Below are 17735 nucleotides of genomic sequence, written 5' to 3' on the forward strand. Positions count from 1 at the left end.
GGAGAATCAAAATCTCCCAACGTCGGTGTTCACGCCCAAAGAGAGGTCCAAGATCTGCTCCCGCTAAAGATGACACAACGATGGTGGGGTAGAACCAACAGTGTACGTCTCACGTACTGAACTCTTCACAAGAACTTGTTGGAGGCTTAGAACACCGAACCAAATCAGCCTTTCAGCAAAGACTGATATCAAGAAGAGATTTCTTGATCTTCCCTTCAATGGAGTTCGAACTATGCAGCAAGGAGGCGGCGGCTGGAGGAGATCCCTAAGGCTGAAAGTGGCGTGAATGCAGTTTTCAGCTTAGGGGAGGTGAGATCCTATCTCAGATTGCAGAGAGTGTAACTGCAAAACCCTAGGTCGAATTCTTGTAATTCTCTGTTAGGGTTTCCTCCTTTCTTAGTGATTAAGAAACCTCCTAATCCCATTAGGAGTTATCCCAATCCAAATCTGTATTTGGATAAGGGATAATCTTAATCCTATTTGTAGATTAGATCAGCCCATTCCTGATCTCATCAAGAGGTTAATCCTATTTGCAGATTCGCCCCCCTAAGTGGGTGATCATATCAGCCCAGTTCGAAATGGGCTTTTAGGCCCAATGAGTAATTAGTGCTCAATAAATTCCCAAACTTCTGCCCAGTTGGGCTTCTTTGTATGGCGTGGGACCCAAGCATTGATCTCCACATCAGTCACATGGGTTCGGCTCAGCCTTTGTTACAAGGCTTAGTCGAATTCACTAGAAAACCCAGTGAACCCCTTGAGCCCATCACATGGACCCTATGGGCCCAACACTTACACTAAGTGGTCCCTAGGCCAAGCCATCTTATAAAAACCCAGGGATTGTGGGAAGATCCAAGATTAGCCCATCAGGTATTATCCTAAATGGCCTTACACTTAACCTCTCAGCCTATAATGATAAAGCACCGCCCAATAAGAGAGGACCTCTCCCTCAGCTGCAAGGAACAATGCTGCACTCTCTACTCACATGGATCCCGAGAATTAAAACAATTTGCAAACATTTTGAAACCGTATATAAGTATATATCATATATAAAAATTTTGCAAAACAAAATTCCAACGATTGAAATCAACTGCCGACAGTTTGGTTTCCATCAGAGAAAGTGCATCCCCGATCATTGCCTTTGTCCGACAAAGGGGCTGATCCCGTCACTATGATCACCCACTCAAATGAATTCTCAAACTATCCCAACATACCCAGGTTTTGACCCCCGCTTAGGATTTCACTGATTGGCATATCAAAGATAGCCCAATCCGACATCTAGCGCAACACCATAATCGGGTCTAGGGGTCAGGTGTAACTTTCCAATTTTGCCCATCAATCTCTAAGGTCCAGGGCAATACTGAAAATCTGGCCTGGTTCAAGGGTTCAAGTAATCCTACACTGCGTGTGCCTTGGGTCTCAACCTGGCGGCTAAGACAAGCCACCCCAAAAGTTGGCAGCACACCAGTGTCAGCCTTGGCAGGATAAATCTCTCCAGACTTATCCAACGGCTATGAACATTTAAAACTAACACAAGTCTTATTAAGTGTCCAGTTTTAGGGTCTTACACAGAAACATACCACACAACATGAATCAAACATGTACTTTATTTATTTACATTAAATATCAAAAGTACATCAAAACTTATTGGAGATAAGGGCATACAAAACTGTCTAACACTATCTACTATGGTTCAACCATCCATATGATGGATCCTAACCCATTCATCAAACATAGGTGGGGTTGAATAGTCAAATGCTTCCATTTGGGGTTCGTCTTTATCTTTTACAAACATCACCACTCTAGTTAGAAGCAATCATGGTACACAAGATAAGATTGCTTATTGCTTTATTAATATATAGCATGGTTTTCAAAACCGGACCAGACCGGATGGTCGGACCAGAAAAATCAGGAACCGATCACTTGATCGGTTCGGTTTTCCTCAAAACAAGAAATTTTCCCAAAACCATTGATTTTGATCAGCAAACCGCTGACCCGGGCTGTTAACCTTTTGGACCGTTCAAACTGTTGAATGGTTTTAACCATTTTTATTTATTTTTTATTTTTTTTATCATAACGAATCGACTGTTCGACCCGGAAACTAGACCCCTGACCGGTTCAATTTTAAAAACCATAATATATAATAGTCCATAACTGTCAATGTTCTTATACAAAACATCTAGCATGGACGACAAAAAGAACAAATGGGTCTAAACTCGGTCTCAACTAAGCAAAAAATAATTGAGCTAATAATGAAAATAAATGAGACTACAATAGACGGGTACCATAGCACTACCAAGCGAAAATCTTCTTCACTATTCACCAAATAGCCACCAAAATTCATCCTATGTGTCAGTGAATGCATCTTGGTGGCAAGCACTTTGGGATCATCCAAAGATAAGAATCCCACATTATGTGAGTTTTTTTTTTTTTTTTAAATGTCTAATAGTGTGATTGTTTCCTATACCCCTAGTGTTCCAAAAAGTAATATTCATGGACAACGAAGAGAGTAGGATGCACCTTGACCCGTTTGAGATCTAGTAGCACATTTTTTTTTACAGGGAAACACAATAGTCCTTTATCTTCTTTCTCTCCTCATTGTTTTACTTGCTAGAATTCAGAATTTGCAACTATGTCCTCTTTGGTTGTTTGTATTCTATGGCTACTTATAGAGGGGTCCACATCCTCGTGCTCAATAATGCCATCAAGAATACCTGATTGGCCTTCATATTCAGTCAAATTTTGCAATGCAATGATCATGTCTATGATTTTCTCTTGGAAATTTTTTAATTCTTCCGAAGGAAAAGTTGTTCCATATTTTTGTTTAGATCCAGTAAGTCTATTAGGTATATTACTAATAATATCACCATCAACAATGCCTGTTCTATGCAGTTGTCTCAACATAATCATCATTAACAGTAGGATTTGGTTAACCACATGGTCTGATCATAGAGTCCTTTTGAGTGTCCTCCACCTAGACTAAACATAGTGTTCTACGGGCTTTAAAGGATTCATCAGCAGTTGGTTTCTTCTCATCGGATCTTTCCGGAAATTTATTATGATTGCATTTGTCAACTGAGAGTGTCCAACCATGTAGCAATTATCATAGTAAGATGAGAGGTTTTCATAAACTATCTCCTGCCAAAGACTTTCACGTCCATATCCAATCCAAATCCGAGAGGAGTGTGCCCGACATGACTAATAACCAAATCTGAACCATTGCCGATTTGTACTTGATCTGTACCACTATAATCCATCGGAGATTGCAGATTATTGATGTTTGGTGTCATGTGATTCATAGCTCCTGAATCAGGATATCAATTCGTATCAAAACCTTACAAAACAGAGTTTGTGTTGGCATGATGAGCTTGCATGGGACTATTCACTATTCGCCATGATAAGAGATATCAAAGCGCTTCCGACATGTGAGAACCATGTGTCTTAGGCGATTGCAAAGTTGGCAAACCAGCCCATTATTTGCTATGGTCACCATGAAATGTGTTTGGTCCTCGAATTCGACCACCATCCCCCCTCTGTTATTATTATGATTGGACCCTCGTCCACCATTATTGTTATTAAAGCCTCGGCCATTGTAGTTATTAGAAGGGGGACAAATGACTCATATTCTAGCCCTAAGCCGACAAGAATATAAAGAACCATGTTGGTATCGGAGACCAATTCAGAAACTGTAACAAGACAATCAGCATAACCTTTAGCTTTTTTATGTATTCATGAGTAGAACTTGCACCTTTTTTCACTGTTTGAAGTTACAGATGAAGTTAAAGAACCCATGCTTGAGAGGATGAGCCATATATGCGGCCTAGAGCACGCTAGACAGTTGCACCAGTTGGCAACCCAATGACTTGGGGTATCACACTTTTGGAGAGAGATGAGATGATCCAACTCAACACAAGTTGATGAAAATGCCTCCAGGTTATAGCTAGTGGATTGTTGACCTTCCTCGTGGGATCATTAGGATTGGGAATCTTAGTCGGTGGACACACCCTGGACCCGTCAACAAGACACATTAAATCATGAGTATTGAAGATAGGAAAAAACTGAGCTAGCCAAATACCGTAATTGTCAGCGATTAACTTGATGGGCAGATAGTGAGTCACATTGGGCATATCGGCTATGGAAGAGATGAGAAAGGCTGGTAGACTCTTATTGGAAGCATCCGAGGTTTCTGTTGCTGCTGAGAGAGATGGAGACTTCGCTTGACCACTGGAAGCCATCCTAAGCTCTGATACCATGAAACTGAAATACAAAGATATGGGAGAATGGGTTCAACACACACTGGTGTGATACCCGTATCATGTATTTATACATGTATGAAGATATGGATTACAATGGTGATAAGAGATAAGAGTACAAGAGTTTTAGATAATCTAAAATACATGTGAATGAGTCCATCATGAGTCTGGGTTGTTGCGAGGATAATCGTTATCTCACTTAGAGATGATAACCCCGGTTGTTGAAGTTCTAAAAAGCATAACAGGGGCATGATCAAACTTAATAACAAATCCAATCGCCATGGCGATTGATCTAAGAAGATTTTCCACAAAGAATTTAACTGGAAAGGAAGGGAACGATATGTGATATCCAAACTGGGATAATCGATGACTCCATCCATGTTCAAAGTCTGGGACCCATTTGAACAGTCTAAAAAGTGAAAAAACTTGATTTAAAAAAAAAAAAAAAACTCATGGCAAACATAGTTTTTGAAAATCATTCTCATGAGAAAAATGAATCAAAACATGCTTTGGATCTAGGGCAGTAACCCAGACCTCATTATGTGGGCGAAAAGTTTTTCCAAGGAAATCTTTGATCTCTTGTAAAGAGGGGCAGCCATGCATTGATGCATACATTTCCCAACTAATGTCCATTTGAGAAATACATACAAATTCTACGGTACTTCATCAAGGAAAAATTGCTGGTTCTCCTTATTTAAAACTAGACTGAATCACAAGAACATCAATGCTAGGTTTAGAGAGAGGAGAGAATAAAGGCAAATAATAGTTTCGATGATGGAGGGTGATCACACGTGGAGATTACCATTGGATAAGAGCACCTAGGATTTCACAATCTTCTATTCTAATAGGTCATGAGAATCAAAGAAGATCATCATTTCCTTGGAAGGTTAGAAGATGAGGGTGCTTTAGGATTTTTAGGACATGGAGGTGCTGCTCATGTTGTAAAAAAATTGTTGGCTGGCGTTGTTTAAGACTAGACTGAATCACAAGAATATCAATGCTGGGTTTAGAGAGAGGAGCAAGACGAGAGATAATAGAGGCAAATGATGGTTTGGATGGAGGGTAATCACTCATGGAGATCACCATTGGAGAAGAGCACCTAAGATTAGAATCCATTCTCTACCACAGTTCATTTGCTTCACCTCTAAACTTGAGAAAGGATATTCACTTAGATTGGAGCTTACAAGATTGGTTATCCTATTGGGCAAAGAGGGATAATCCTTTAGCTAAGGATTAATCCATCTCATTGGTAGCATGTAGTGCAATAGTTTTGTGGACTATATATATGGAAATCACATTGCAAATTGGTAATGAAGAATACTCACTTTGATCAAATTTCTTTTATCAATACCACAATCAGTGTCATAGCCTAATCCTAATGTTTGGGTATACCCTCCTCTAAATTGGTTGAAAATAAACTTTGATAGGGTTGTTTCCTCTTCTCAAGCTGAAGTTGGGGTAAGTATAAAGGATCATAAGGGGCATCTGCCAAATCTGTAAATCTATCGTTATGCTCTCTTGATGTGTGTGAAGCTTATGCTCTTCAAGAAACTCTTTTGTTGGTATTGTAAATGAAGTTAGATTTCATTGTGATCAAGGGATACACTAAAAACTTGGTTGGAGGATTCTCATTCACCATCCTAGTAGATTAGCACTACTCTTGTTGACTGCAAAGAGATGTTATCTCGTCTCCCAACTTATTAGTGGTTTTTGTGCAAAGGTCTTTTGACAAGGTGGTTCATAAGCTGGCCAAGTATGCTTTTAACTCTAAGACGACCATTTAGTGGTCGGTCCTTCCTTCTTTCCTTAGAGGCCTTATGCTCTGATATTTCCATGGAATAGTCTTAATGAAATTTTGCCTGAAAGCATAATGAAAAAAAGTGAGGTAATAGAATATGTTTCACTAATGGATGTGATATTTGGTCATTTGCGCATGATGACCAAATATGTTTCACTAATGGAAAACCTACTTATGTCAAGTGAGACCATCCCATAGGATATAATTAAAGAAATTTTGAAAACCATATGGTATATTTGAATAGTTGGAATCTAGTTTGGCCACATTCACCCAACCACACATTGCAAACATGATATTTTGTACTTTATATCACCAATATTCTCAATGTGCAGTTGGATGAATATGGCCAACGATGTTTTGTGGTCAGCAAATCTGACCTCATATTTTAGTAGTATTGTGAAACCACAGGGTATGTTTATGTAATTAATCCAGAAATTGATTTCAACATTGAAGTTTAAAATAGACTTAAATATGCCCTAAAGTTTCTGAAATTGATTTCAAAATTGAAGTTTAAAATAGATGTAAATGTACCTTGAGGAGTGACTCCACTAGACTTAAATATATCTTGTGAACTAATTTAAAATTTTTTTAAGTATTATTTTGCCCTTTTATGTCCTTTAACAAATAAAAAAAAATGAGAGCTTTGATCATTTTGCCCCCATCGATTATGATCATTGTTGGATGCTTTGATTCTTCCATGGAGTTTCAGAAGTTGTCTTCAAAGCATTAGACACTCAATTGGTTAATAGCAACTACGATTCTTTCATGGATCTCAACAATCCATCTTAGAAAAGGCTTCAAATTGAAGGTAAGAACCAAACAAGCTAGCATAACCAAGAAGAGCAGTGCCTTAAGAGAACCCTGAACATACCTTTCTTTACTCCAAGGATGAGCACCCTAAAAATATTCAAACCAAATAAGTAATAAGCACCCATAAAATCTCTGCAATCCAAAAAAGGGGGAAAGGTGTCCGTGGAGGAAAAATAGCAACATAGTTTAGATTTATTAGTGTTTGGATGGAGTGGAATTTTACATCATAAATCAATTAAAACCTCATCAAATTTAAAATTTTACATTGATTATGGATATAGATATTACATCAATAAAATTGATGTAAAACTACACACTTCTAAATTCATGATTTTCAAAATTAACAATCATTTTTTTATGATTAGGTATAAAACATGATCAATGTACTTTTACACTGATACGTTTTACATTCATCTCAAATTATAGACAAAGCTCCATCAATGATGGTATTATGGGCATTCTATAATGATTCTTCATGTAAGTCGGAGACCACGTGGCGGAACAAGGCTCCTCAGCACCGGCCTCATCATCAAGGCCGGGGAGAAATCTTGGGAATACCCTTGGAGGCCTTGAAAAGACGAGAGACTGGCCTCCTAGGTGGCCATGTGTGGGATGCAAATTGGTACAGATAATATTTGTCCTATCATCATTTATTTGGTTCTTTTTAAAAATTTAAAAGAAAATGAAGAAATAAAAAAAAAATCACAAAGGTATACTTATTTTCATTTTAATAACAAGCGGCCCTAAGCCTTTAAATAATCTATAGATCAGATCAAGCTGAATTTGTTTCTAACTTCCATTACAAAAAGAAAATTAACAAATAATAAGAAACGTTACATCGTACAGGGTGGATTCAGGTAATTGACCTGAATAGAAAAAACTATATTTCCTTTCCACCATCACCACCATTGAAATCAACACGCGTCGGCATAAACTATAATCTTGTATAAACATTTCATTTTAAAATGAAATTATTGAATGCTTGCATTGCACGCCACTCTTAAGAACTTACCCTCCACGTTCTATTTTCTATCAAACCAAACAGTGCCTAAGTTGCATTTCCCATGCCATTTCTTTTATTAATTAGTTACAGTTTGAACGCGAGAAGATGGCATTTGAAAAAAAAAAAAGTTCTGACTTGGGCTGATGCAGACAGAAGAAATAACCTAGAGCTATGAACGTTTGACCAACCATGTTCTCATTAATTGAATCGATAGTACAACCTTGATATATAGCGAGGAACAAGATACCAGTTCTCTCTGTGTTTGAGGAACCTGCTACTGGGCTCAAATTTCCATCCCTGCTCTCTGGAAAGCTGGTATTATTCCTTTCTCTGGATATGGCCAAGAAGGTTATGCATGCTGTTCGATACGAAGGCTATTGTGATGGAGCCACTGGTTTACGGGTGAATATATATTAAATTCCTTTCTCTTTTGGCCTTTTTCATGTTTAAGTTTTATTGGGTTTTGTTTCTGTTGCTTTGGTTTTTTAAGTGTGCATGTTAATGTCTATTAATTTGGATTGAGCATTTATGTTTATTGCATAAGCTAGATAAACTCTAATGGCTGATAATGAGAATAGGTTGAATGAAGAAACATACATATTTAATAAAAACAAAGAGAGAGAGAGAGAGAGAGAATGATGATGTAGAGGAACGTTTGAAAAGAAAATTTTTAAATTACAAAGTTGAATCGAAATTACAGATACACCGTTAAAAGCTAAAGATCGATTTGATATTTAGCATTTAAGAGTTTTATGGTGTGTATAGGAGGAGCTTATCATGAACAAGACAAAGAATATAATGTTTGGATAAACTTTTGCTTTTGAGCTTTTGGCAGTGGAAAACAGCGTTTTGCTAAACTGGTTTTTTTGAGCATTTGGTAGGGGTAGGAGTACTCGCTTTTGAAAACATTATTATCTCAAGCCAAACACTTTTAAGCCCCATGGCCATTTATTTTTATTGATATAAAAAGATTGCTTGATATATGGCAGCTGATTGGGATGATTTCTAATGCATGTTTTGAATTAACTGCATCCTTTTAGCTCATTACTTGAACATTTATATTTGAAGTGATTTGAGAAAAGAAGAGCATATTGGAATGAATTCTTTTATTAGGTTGTTATATTAGAAGATCAACTTCCCTCAGTGCAAGACCCGTTCGAACAGCTAGTCTTATATTGGAATATCTCTGTAAGTTATGTGCTTTATTTAATGGGGAGATATTCCTAATGCAAGGCTATAAAGACAGCTCGAACAGGCCTTGCACTGACTGAATCCGGTTTCTTATATTAGAAGTTATTTTTCACATTAATAGCACTATTTTGGATACTTCATAAGATAGTACAAAAAGACTGACCCTGTGAATGAGATTTGGTGGTCTTTTAACTGATGTTAATCCATTACATCCTGCTTTTGTTGTAGTACGCGGAAGTTCCAGTTCCTTCTCCAAAGAAAGATGAAGTTTTGTTAAGGATGGAAGCAGCAAGTCTAAATCCTGCTGATTACAAAATTAAGAAAGGCATGGCGCGACCATTTTTGCCATGCAAGTTCCCATTCGTACCTGGTATGTCTAGAAGATTTTATGTTTGTATACTGTCATTGAATTATTCATCTTGGCATGGTGTTATATATCTTTGTATTCCATGCATCCTATTTCAAATTGTTGAATCTCTAGTACTCTGATATGCTAAGGCCATGTTTAGGAGTGTTTAAGTTAGAAATAAATGCCTATTGAATAAGTGCTTGTTCAAATAAGCACTTATTTGCCTTTGGCACCCAACTTTTTCAAGTGTATTTTTTAAAATAAGCACTTATTTTATATTGTGCGTTTGATAGTCTTTTTCTCTAATAAGCATTTAAAACTATTTTGTCCTTCATTTTTTTTCAAATTTTCAAAATACTCTCTGAATTTATGAAAGCACTTTTACAAAAGTACTTTAATGAAAGCACTTTTAAGAAAGTATTTTTATGAAAGCATTTTTACAAAAAACACTTTTATAAAAGTACTTTCATAAAAGTGCTTTCGTAGAAATGCTTTCATAAAAGTACTTTCGTAAAAGTGCTTTTATAAAAGTGCCTTCATAAAAGTACTTTCATAAAAGTACTTTCATAGAAGTGCTTTCGTAAAAGTGCTTTCATAAAAGTGTTTTAAAAGTATTTTTGTAAAAGTGCTTTCATAAAAATACTTTTATAAAAGTGCTTTCATAAAAATACTTTTGTAAAAGTGCTTTCATAAAAATACTTTTATAAAAGTGTTTTCGTAAAAGTTCTTTCATAAAATTCAACCAGGGATAATTTTATAAGTGGTATTTTAAAATTCAACTAGGGATAATTTTGGAAGAAAAAAAATTGAATAAGTGCTTATAGTATAAGCACTTAAAAAAACTGGAAACTTGGGGGAGCCTGGTATTTAATTCAAGGTTCTTTACCTTGATCTCCTTAATAAAGTTGTGAAATATATATATAAATATATATATATATATATATATATATATATATCTTATTCATGGTATTGCCCAGAATTTTCCATAATGCCTTTCTAAACTTTATTTAATGTTATTGTAAGATTTGTTTTGAAACATAAATGTCAAATTCCATTCTTCAATCCATATCACCTAAGATGATTATCCCAATTACGGGGTTGGCTACATGAATTCTGTTTCGGTATATATTCAGTTCTATTGCCATTTTCATTGTTAAATTACGAGTACTTAAATCATTTCCTACATATATCCTTATTTTCTTGGACAAACAAGACAACATTTTGAACTAATTTGTTACTTTGTTAGAGTGAAGTAGTGTCATCTTGACTTGATTCAAAATTTCAGGAGTTGCTTGCTTTCAGACTCGGTTTTTTAGTTCTTTACATTCCAAATTCTAGAATGAGAGGCATTTTGAGACTTCGCTTACATGTATCTTTAATGCAACAGCTACAGATGTAGCGGGAGAAGTGGTAGATGTTGGGTCTGGAGTCAAGGATCTCAAAGCTGGTGACAAAGTTGTAGCCATGCTTGGCTTTTCTGTGAGCTCCTCAACACTTCTTTTCTCTATTTGTACCTGTAACTCTGTGTGTGTTGGCCTGTTGGGGAGGGCATGAATTTGGGTCGGTCAGGAGCCACTGCTACTAGCTACATAGTTCACATCACACCTAGTTTGGAATCCCATAGAGTTTCCAGTTAAATGAATCCCAACATCGAACTTAATTAATTATCCTCCTAGGGCTAAATTATATTTATAGTTCAACGTAAATTAAAAGTGGTGAAAAAAATATTTCATCTACTTTTTTACCACTTCAATGGTGAAAACTTCAATTTCTACCATTCTTCATTTTTTCTGAAAATAAAAGGAAGGTAAATTGCATAATTTACACAAATCTCAGACTAGTAAATTCCATCATAAACTGCTGGTTTTGCACCTCGAGAAAATAACTTAAGTTCCATATTTGACATTTAAAATGACTTTTGGGGCTCAAGGGAACGGGCTTCCTTATCTTGGGAAAATGATCTCTCACACATCTGGGGATTGTCTAAACTTAATGGAATTTCATTGATTCTTATGGGACTGCATGCTTAATTACATATAGGTCTCTTATGTGTGAGAGAAAGCATTAGCATTCTTAATGTGGTACATTTATTGTTGAATTGCAGGTTGGAGGTGGTCTAGCTGATTTTGTTGTGGCTCACAAGACCTTGACAGCAAAGAGGGCTCCGGAAGTGACAGCAGCTGAAGCTGCAGGCCTACCCATGGCTGCCCTTACCGCACACCAGGCCCTCACCATCTGTGCCGGGATCAAGCTTGATGGCAACAGCAGTGGCAAACCAGCAAACATTCTAGTCACTGCTGCCTCAGGTGGTGTAGGCCACTATGCTGTTCAGCTGGCAAAGCTTGGGAATGCACATGTCACAGCAACTTGTGGGGCTCGAAACATTGAGCTGATCAAAAGCTTAGGAGCAGATGAAGTTCTCGACTATAAAACCGCAGATGGGGCAGCATTGAGGAGCCCTTCTGGTAGGAAATATGAAGCAGTAATCCACTGTGCAACAGGTATTCCTTGGTCTACCTTTGAGCCGAATTTGAGCGACAATGGGAAGGTTATAGATCTCACTCCTGGCCCTAGTGCTCTGCTGACCTTTGTGTTCAAGAGGCTGACCTTCTCCAAGAAGCAGCTTATCCCAATGTTTGTATGTGCCAAGAAAGAAAACTTGGAGTTTTTGGTTGGTCTGATGAAGGAAGGGAAGCTTAAGACACTGGTGGACTCCAAATATCCACTGAGTAATGCTGAAGATGCTTTGGCTAAGTGTATTGATGGCCATGCTACTGGAAAGATCATCTTGGAGCCATAAGTTGGACCCTTGTGTTCACGCTTCTTTGGCAATTATTTTCTTTCTAGATTATCCTGGGGCCTAAATGGAAAATGTTCAGTGTTTCAAATAAGTTAATTATCCAGTAAGAATTAAAATACTCACTAGTGGAGCTTAATGGGGTTCATTTGTAAATGCTGCAATAGATAACTAATGTAGGTGTTTGGCATTGGTGTTGGGAACACCACACCGTTTTCTCATAAAAGCGATATTGGGCATGTGTGAGTTGTAAGTGCTTATTTTTTGCTTGGAAACGGTGCTGCCACATAGGTTGTTTTCTAGGAAAATAGCACTGATTTTGTTTGGTACCAGTGTTGTAGAACCGTTTTCAGCATTGGTCATATTATCCAACATCCAAGGTGATGCCACATCATTGCACCACTGGCAGCAACGAGCTTTTTTCTAAGAAAACATTGAATTTTGCATTGCTTCATACCACACTTTTTCAGAAAATGGCATCGATTCCAAACACTCACAATATCGCTTGGAGTGCGTTTTCTATTTCACGTACGCTTTAATGCTTAATGCCCTCGATTGCATTTTCATCATTTTTTTTATTGAAGACAAATGTAAAAGGAATAAGTACATCAAAGACAAGACCTCCCTTTTTTTTTTTTTTGATAAAATGAAAGGGGTTACAACAAGACCAGGGGTAGCACGTCCCCAAATATCACAAAAACAAATGAAAACTACGTCTCATTGAAGATCATTAAAAGATAAAGATCAATGACTAACTACCTGATGAGTTAACCAATCTGCCACTTGATTAGCTTTACAATAAACATGACAGTACTTGATATTATGATTCATTTGCACACCAAGACGATGCCACTCCTCAATGATGTTCCTTAATCTCCACAGAGGATTTACCTTTTAAAGCAAACAATTAACGACAAGCTTGGAATCTCCCTCAATGGTAAGAGGCAAATAATGAAAGATGAGAGCAACCTTGTAAGCTTCCCAAGAAGCCCACGCTTCGGCAAGGTTAACAAAAGTTACACCAACAGAATATGCCTTTAAATTTAGAACCCTACCAAAATGGTCCCTTGCAATGCATACCATAGAGTAGAACCCATTTAGCCCACATAAGGCATCAAAATTAATTTTAATAATCCCCTCCTGTGAATTTTTCCACCGAATAGGTACCCATTCTTTATCAAGAGTATTCACAGAAGCATGATCTTCACCCAACCAAACTTTTATATCCATCACGAAATTAAGAGCTCTATCAATTAGTATATGTGGGGGTAACAAATTATTATTGAAGATTTTTTCATTTCAATTTTCCGAAGGAACCACAATGTTGAGAGATATATTACATTTGGTTGTATTTGGGTTGTTGGAGGTTATAGGGGTATATTTGTAATATTAATAAATTACGGAGACCTATATGTACTTGTGGAAAAAGGGATTTCTATGTAATTCTAATATATTTCGATCTATTGCTTATTTAAGCTAGTGGTTGTGTGAGATTAGGGTTTGAGGAAGAGTAAGTGAGAGTGAGAGTGAGAGTGAGAGTGAGAGAGAGAGAGAGAGAGAGAGTTGTATCTGTCGTTCTCATAGTGGACATTTTTCCTCTCCTCCCATGGATGTCGGCTACCAAGCCGAACCACATTAAATCTTAGTGTTTTCTCTATTTCTTCTTATTTTCTCCTTGATTTGCTATTCTATTTTATGTTAGTTGACATGGTATCAAAGTGGGTTGTTCTATAATCTGTGTTTACTCCATTCTCTCTCATGAATCTCTTAAGAACTACTGATTTTTTGGTGCTAGAGATGTAAAGGTCTAGTACGATTTCCTCTCAAAGTTGATCTATAGGGTTTCATTTTTGAAGGTTAATACTCACTGGTACAAGGGATCGGACCAATTTTAGTCTTCTATTTTATGATTAGTGATGGTTTTTTATCACAACTATTGTGAAGGTGTTTCAGTCGCTATGAAGAGTTTAACAGTGGTATGTAAAGTGATTTTGTGAGATTTAAAGGCGTTCCAGTTGTTGTTACTTCATGTTTAGTTAAGGTAGTAGTCGATTATTACAAAATCCCTTCATGTAATAGTCGACTACTAGCCTTAGGTTAAAGTTGTGATGCAGTATAGGAGAAGGCCAATAAGTTCTATGCAAATTGGGACCATTCCAAGACACATAAGAAGCTTGGATGACATCACTAATGCAACTGAGTAATCAATTACCAAATTAGCATCAGTGCGGAACTTCTATTTTGGTTCGAATTTACCATGTTAGCACCAACATGGAATTTCCACCTTAGTTAGAATTTACCAAGATAGTGTCAGCACAAAATTTCCATCTTAGTTCGAATTTACCAAGATAGTGCCAACACAAAATTTCTATCTTAGTTCGAATTTACCAAGTTAGTGTCAGCACAAGACTTTTATTCTAGATCATGATTTTTGAATTATTGTTCAATTAGGACATTCTTTTTCATTATGGAGTGTTTTCATAGATTAGGAAACTTTTTTGTAAGAGCCATAAGGGTGTAAGTCTCTATAAAGAGTAGCTAGGGGAAGGCTAAAACAGTTCTTGATATTGAATTTTCTCTTAATTATTCAGTAAAGAATTCTTCTTCTTGGTAATTCAACTTTTGCTCTTTTCTTTGAAGCTTTTCTCAATGTGTTTTGTTTTCGTATTGCGCCATTTGGTATCAAAGCTCATGTTTGATCCTTCTTCGGATTATGTCTCCTAAGAAGAAACAAGTAGCTCACATCATGAAGCAGGAACCTAACAACAAAATGCAAGGAGAGATAGCGGAGCTGGGAAGACAAGTCAAAGCACTTGCTCAGGGGTTGAAATCGTTGTGAGGGGACAACGACTCCGACGCAAGTATATCCACATGTTCCTTTTCATCATTAAGGCAAGAAACCAGATCAGCTATAGTTGCGGGGGGTGATCAGAGACAGTGGAAAGAAGATCTCAAGGTTGAGATCCCAGAATTACAGGGAGGCATGACTTAATAAGAATTCATGGATTGGCTCTTTGTGCTAGAAGAAGTCCTTGAATTTAAGCAAGTTTCGGAAAATAAGGTCGGGTTCTTAATAACCACTCGGTTTAGAGGACGAGCAACAGCATGGCGGCATCAATTGAAGGTTATGTGACAGAGAAGAGGCAAGAAAAAGATTAAGACATGGGAGAAATTCAAGGCAAAGATGAGGTCAGAATTTCTACCCCATAATTATATTCATTTACTTTATCAAGAATTGCAAAATCTAAAGCAAGGAACTGATACAGTAGATGAGTATACAAAAAAGTTTCATTTGTTAGTGGCTTGGAATGAGTTAGCTTAAATTGAAGATCAATTAGTGGCTAGGTATATAGGTGGGTTGAGACCAAATACCCAAGATATATTATACCTATTTGACAGATATGATGTTTCTATGGCACATCAACATGCTCTAACCATAGAAAAGCAAAGAAGCCGACCTAACCAATTGGGTAAAACCCAAACTGATGTGGCCAATCCACCCCTACATATTAATCCCAACCCGCCTCTAAATTCAACTACTCAGTCGCGGTCCCGTGGGATGAACCAAAACCAAGGACATGAGACTAATCAAAACCAAGTGGGTCCACCTGGACTGAAGTGTTTTAAGTGTGGTGAACTAGGCCATAAATTTGTTGAATGTGTGAGGGGTGATAAAAGAAAAGGGACAATGTTTGTAGAAGATGAGAGTGAAACCTAGTTAGAAGCATTTGGTTATTCAACCTCACCTGTGCTTGACCCTTATGATGAAGAAACCTTAGAGGGAGAAATGGTGTACAGGGATGTGGGAGAGGCCCTGGTGATGCAACGATCATTCCTAACTCCTAGGGATGAACCATCAGATTAGTTAAGAAATAATATTTTCCACACCACTTGTACTATGGGTGGAAGGTTGTAAGCCTTGTAATTGATAGCGGGAGTTGTGAGGATGTTATAGTGGAAGTAGCCGTCTGCAAGTTGAACCTAAAAACTCAACAACACCCTCACCCCTACAAGCTTGCATGGCTAAAAAGAAATAATGAGGTTTCAGTCACACAACGATGTCTAGTGAGTTTTTCTATTGGCAATAATTATAGTGATCGTGTGTGGTGTGGTGTTGTATGCATGAATGCTTGCCATTTGCTACTTGGGTGTCTGTGGCAATTTGACCGCTACATAGTCCATGACGGACGAAATAGCACCTACTCTTTTGAATTTAAAGGGAAAATGCTAACCTTATGTACACAAGAGACTATACCTAAACTGAAACCCGATGAGGGTTCTGGCCTTTTTGTCATGACTGAATTCACAAGTGCATTAAAGGAGATGGGTTTGCATATGCTTTAATTGACAAGGGGTTTGAGCTGAAAGGTGTGAGGTTCCGAAGGAGGTGTGGCCATTCTCCTTAACAATATCTCTTGAAGAGAAACTTGTTGATTGGAACAAACCTCCAATCTATGATGAAGATCCAATTATGCCATCATTCATTATGAATTTCAATATGATGGAAATAATACTTATCATCTTGGGGATTATAATCACATTGTATACATGCATGTGTATGAAGATCCTTATTGGTAAGCACTCTTGCAATGTTCAAAAGGGTCAATAAAAGAAGATTCAGGTTCTGTCAAGTGCAAGAAATATACTTCAAAATTTAAGATATACAACAAAAAAATCTCAATTTGTATTGGAGGCTTACATCACCAATTATCTATCAAAGGGATAGAAATAAAGAAGCATAGTGGAAGTACAACAACATATGTTGGCAGCCTCTTAAATGGTAACATGAATCTGAGGTTTGATTCTCTCCAACCTAGGGAGAATGATGTAGTATAGGATTCGGACCAACTGAGTAAACATTTACAAAGTCGATTTTTGAAGACCCATCTTAGTACATATAGGAGGAAAATAGTATTTGATGCAGAAGGCTATGTTTAGGCTATTTTAACAGAGGAACGCCTACCGGTTAGGCAGCGTGGAAAGCTAGCACCAAGGAAGGTTGGACTATACGAGATAGTTGAAATCATCAATGAGAATGCTTATAGACTAAAACTACCCACCCATATACATACCTATGATGTTTTCATTGTCAAACACTTGGTACCATATGTTGATGATCAGTTAGATGATGATTTGAATCTGAGGATGGATTCTCCCCAACCCAAGGAGGATGATGCAGTACAAGAGAAGGTTAATAAGTTCTATGCAAGTTGGGACCACTCCAAAACATATAAGAAGCTCGGATGGTGTCACTAATCCAACTGAGTAATCAATTACCAAGTTAGCACCAGTGTGGAACTTCTATTCTAGTTCGAATTTACCAAATTAGCGCCAACAGGGAATTTCCAACTTAGTTCGAATTTACCAAGACTAGGGGTGCTCATAGTTCGGCTAACCGAACCATGGGGCTTTTTCTTTGACTGAATTGGTATTACCGGTTTTTGGAAAATTGGTAACTGAAACCAATTGGTTTACTATTGGTTCGAATCGTTGGTTTTTTAGTTTTTAGTTTTTATAATATATATTATAAAAACATA

General features: G+C 37.3%; 1 protein-coding gene across 1 annotated transcript; it reads left to right on the plus strand.

The window, feature by feature from the left end:
* The first annotated feature begins 7996 nt into the window (after positions 1-7996).
* LOC104587512 (chloroplast envelope quinone oxidoreductase homolog) lies at positions 7997-12323 on the plus strand. Its single transcript, XM_010245147.3, has 4 exons — positions 7997-8263; positions 9281-9422; positions 10789-10880; positions 11506-12323. The coding sequence occupies exons 1-4, from the start codon at positions 8198-8200 to the stop codon at positions 12199-12201; spliced, it is 996 nt and encodes a 331-aa protein (XP_010243449.1). The 5' UTR covers positions 7997-8197; the 3' UTR covers positions 12202-12323.
* The last annotated feature ends 5412 nt before the right edge of the window (positions 12324-17735 follow it).

The sequence above is a fragment of the Nelumbo nucifera genome, chromosome 1 (assembly GCF_055504915.1).
Source record: "Nelumbo nucifera cultivar China Antique chromosome 1, China Antique-T2T, whole genome shotgun sequence".
Lineage (NCBI taxonomy): Eukaryota > Viridiplantae > Streptophyta > Magnoliopsida > Proteales > Nelumbonaceae > Nelumbo > Nelumbo nucifera.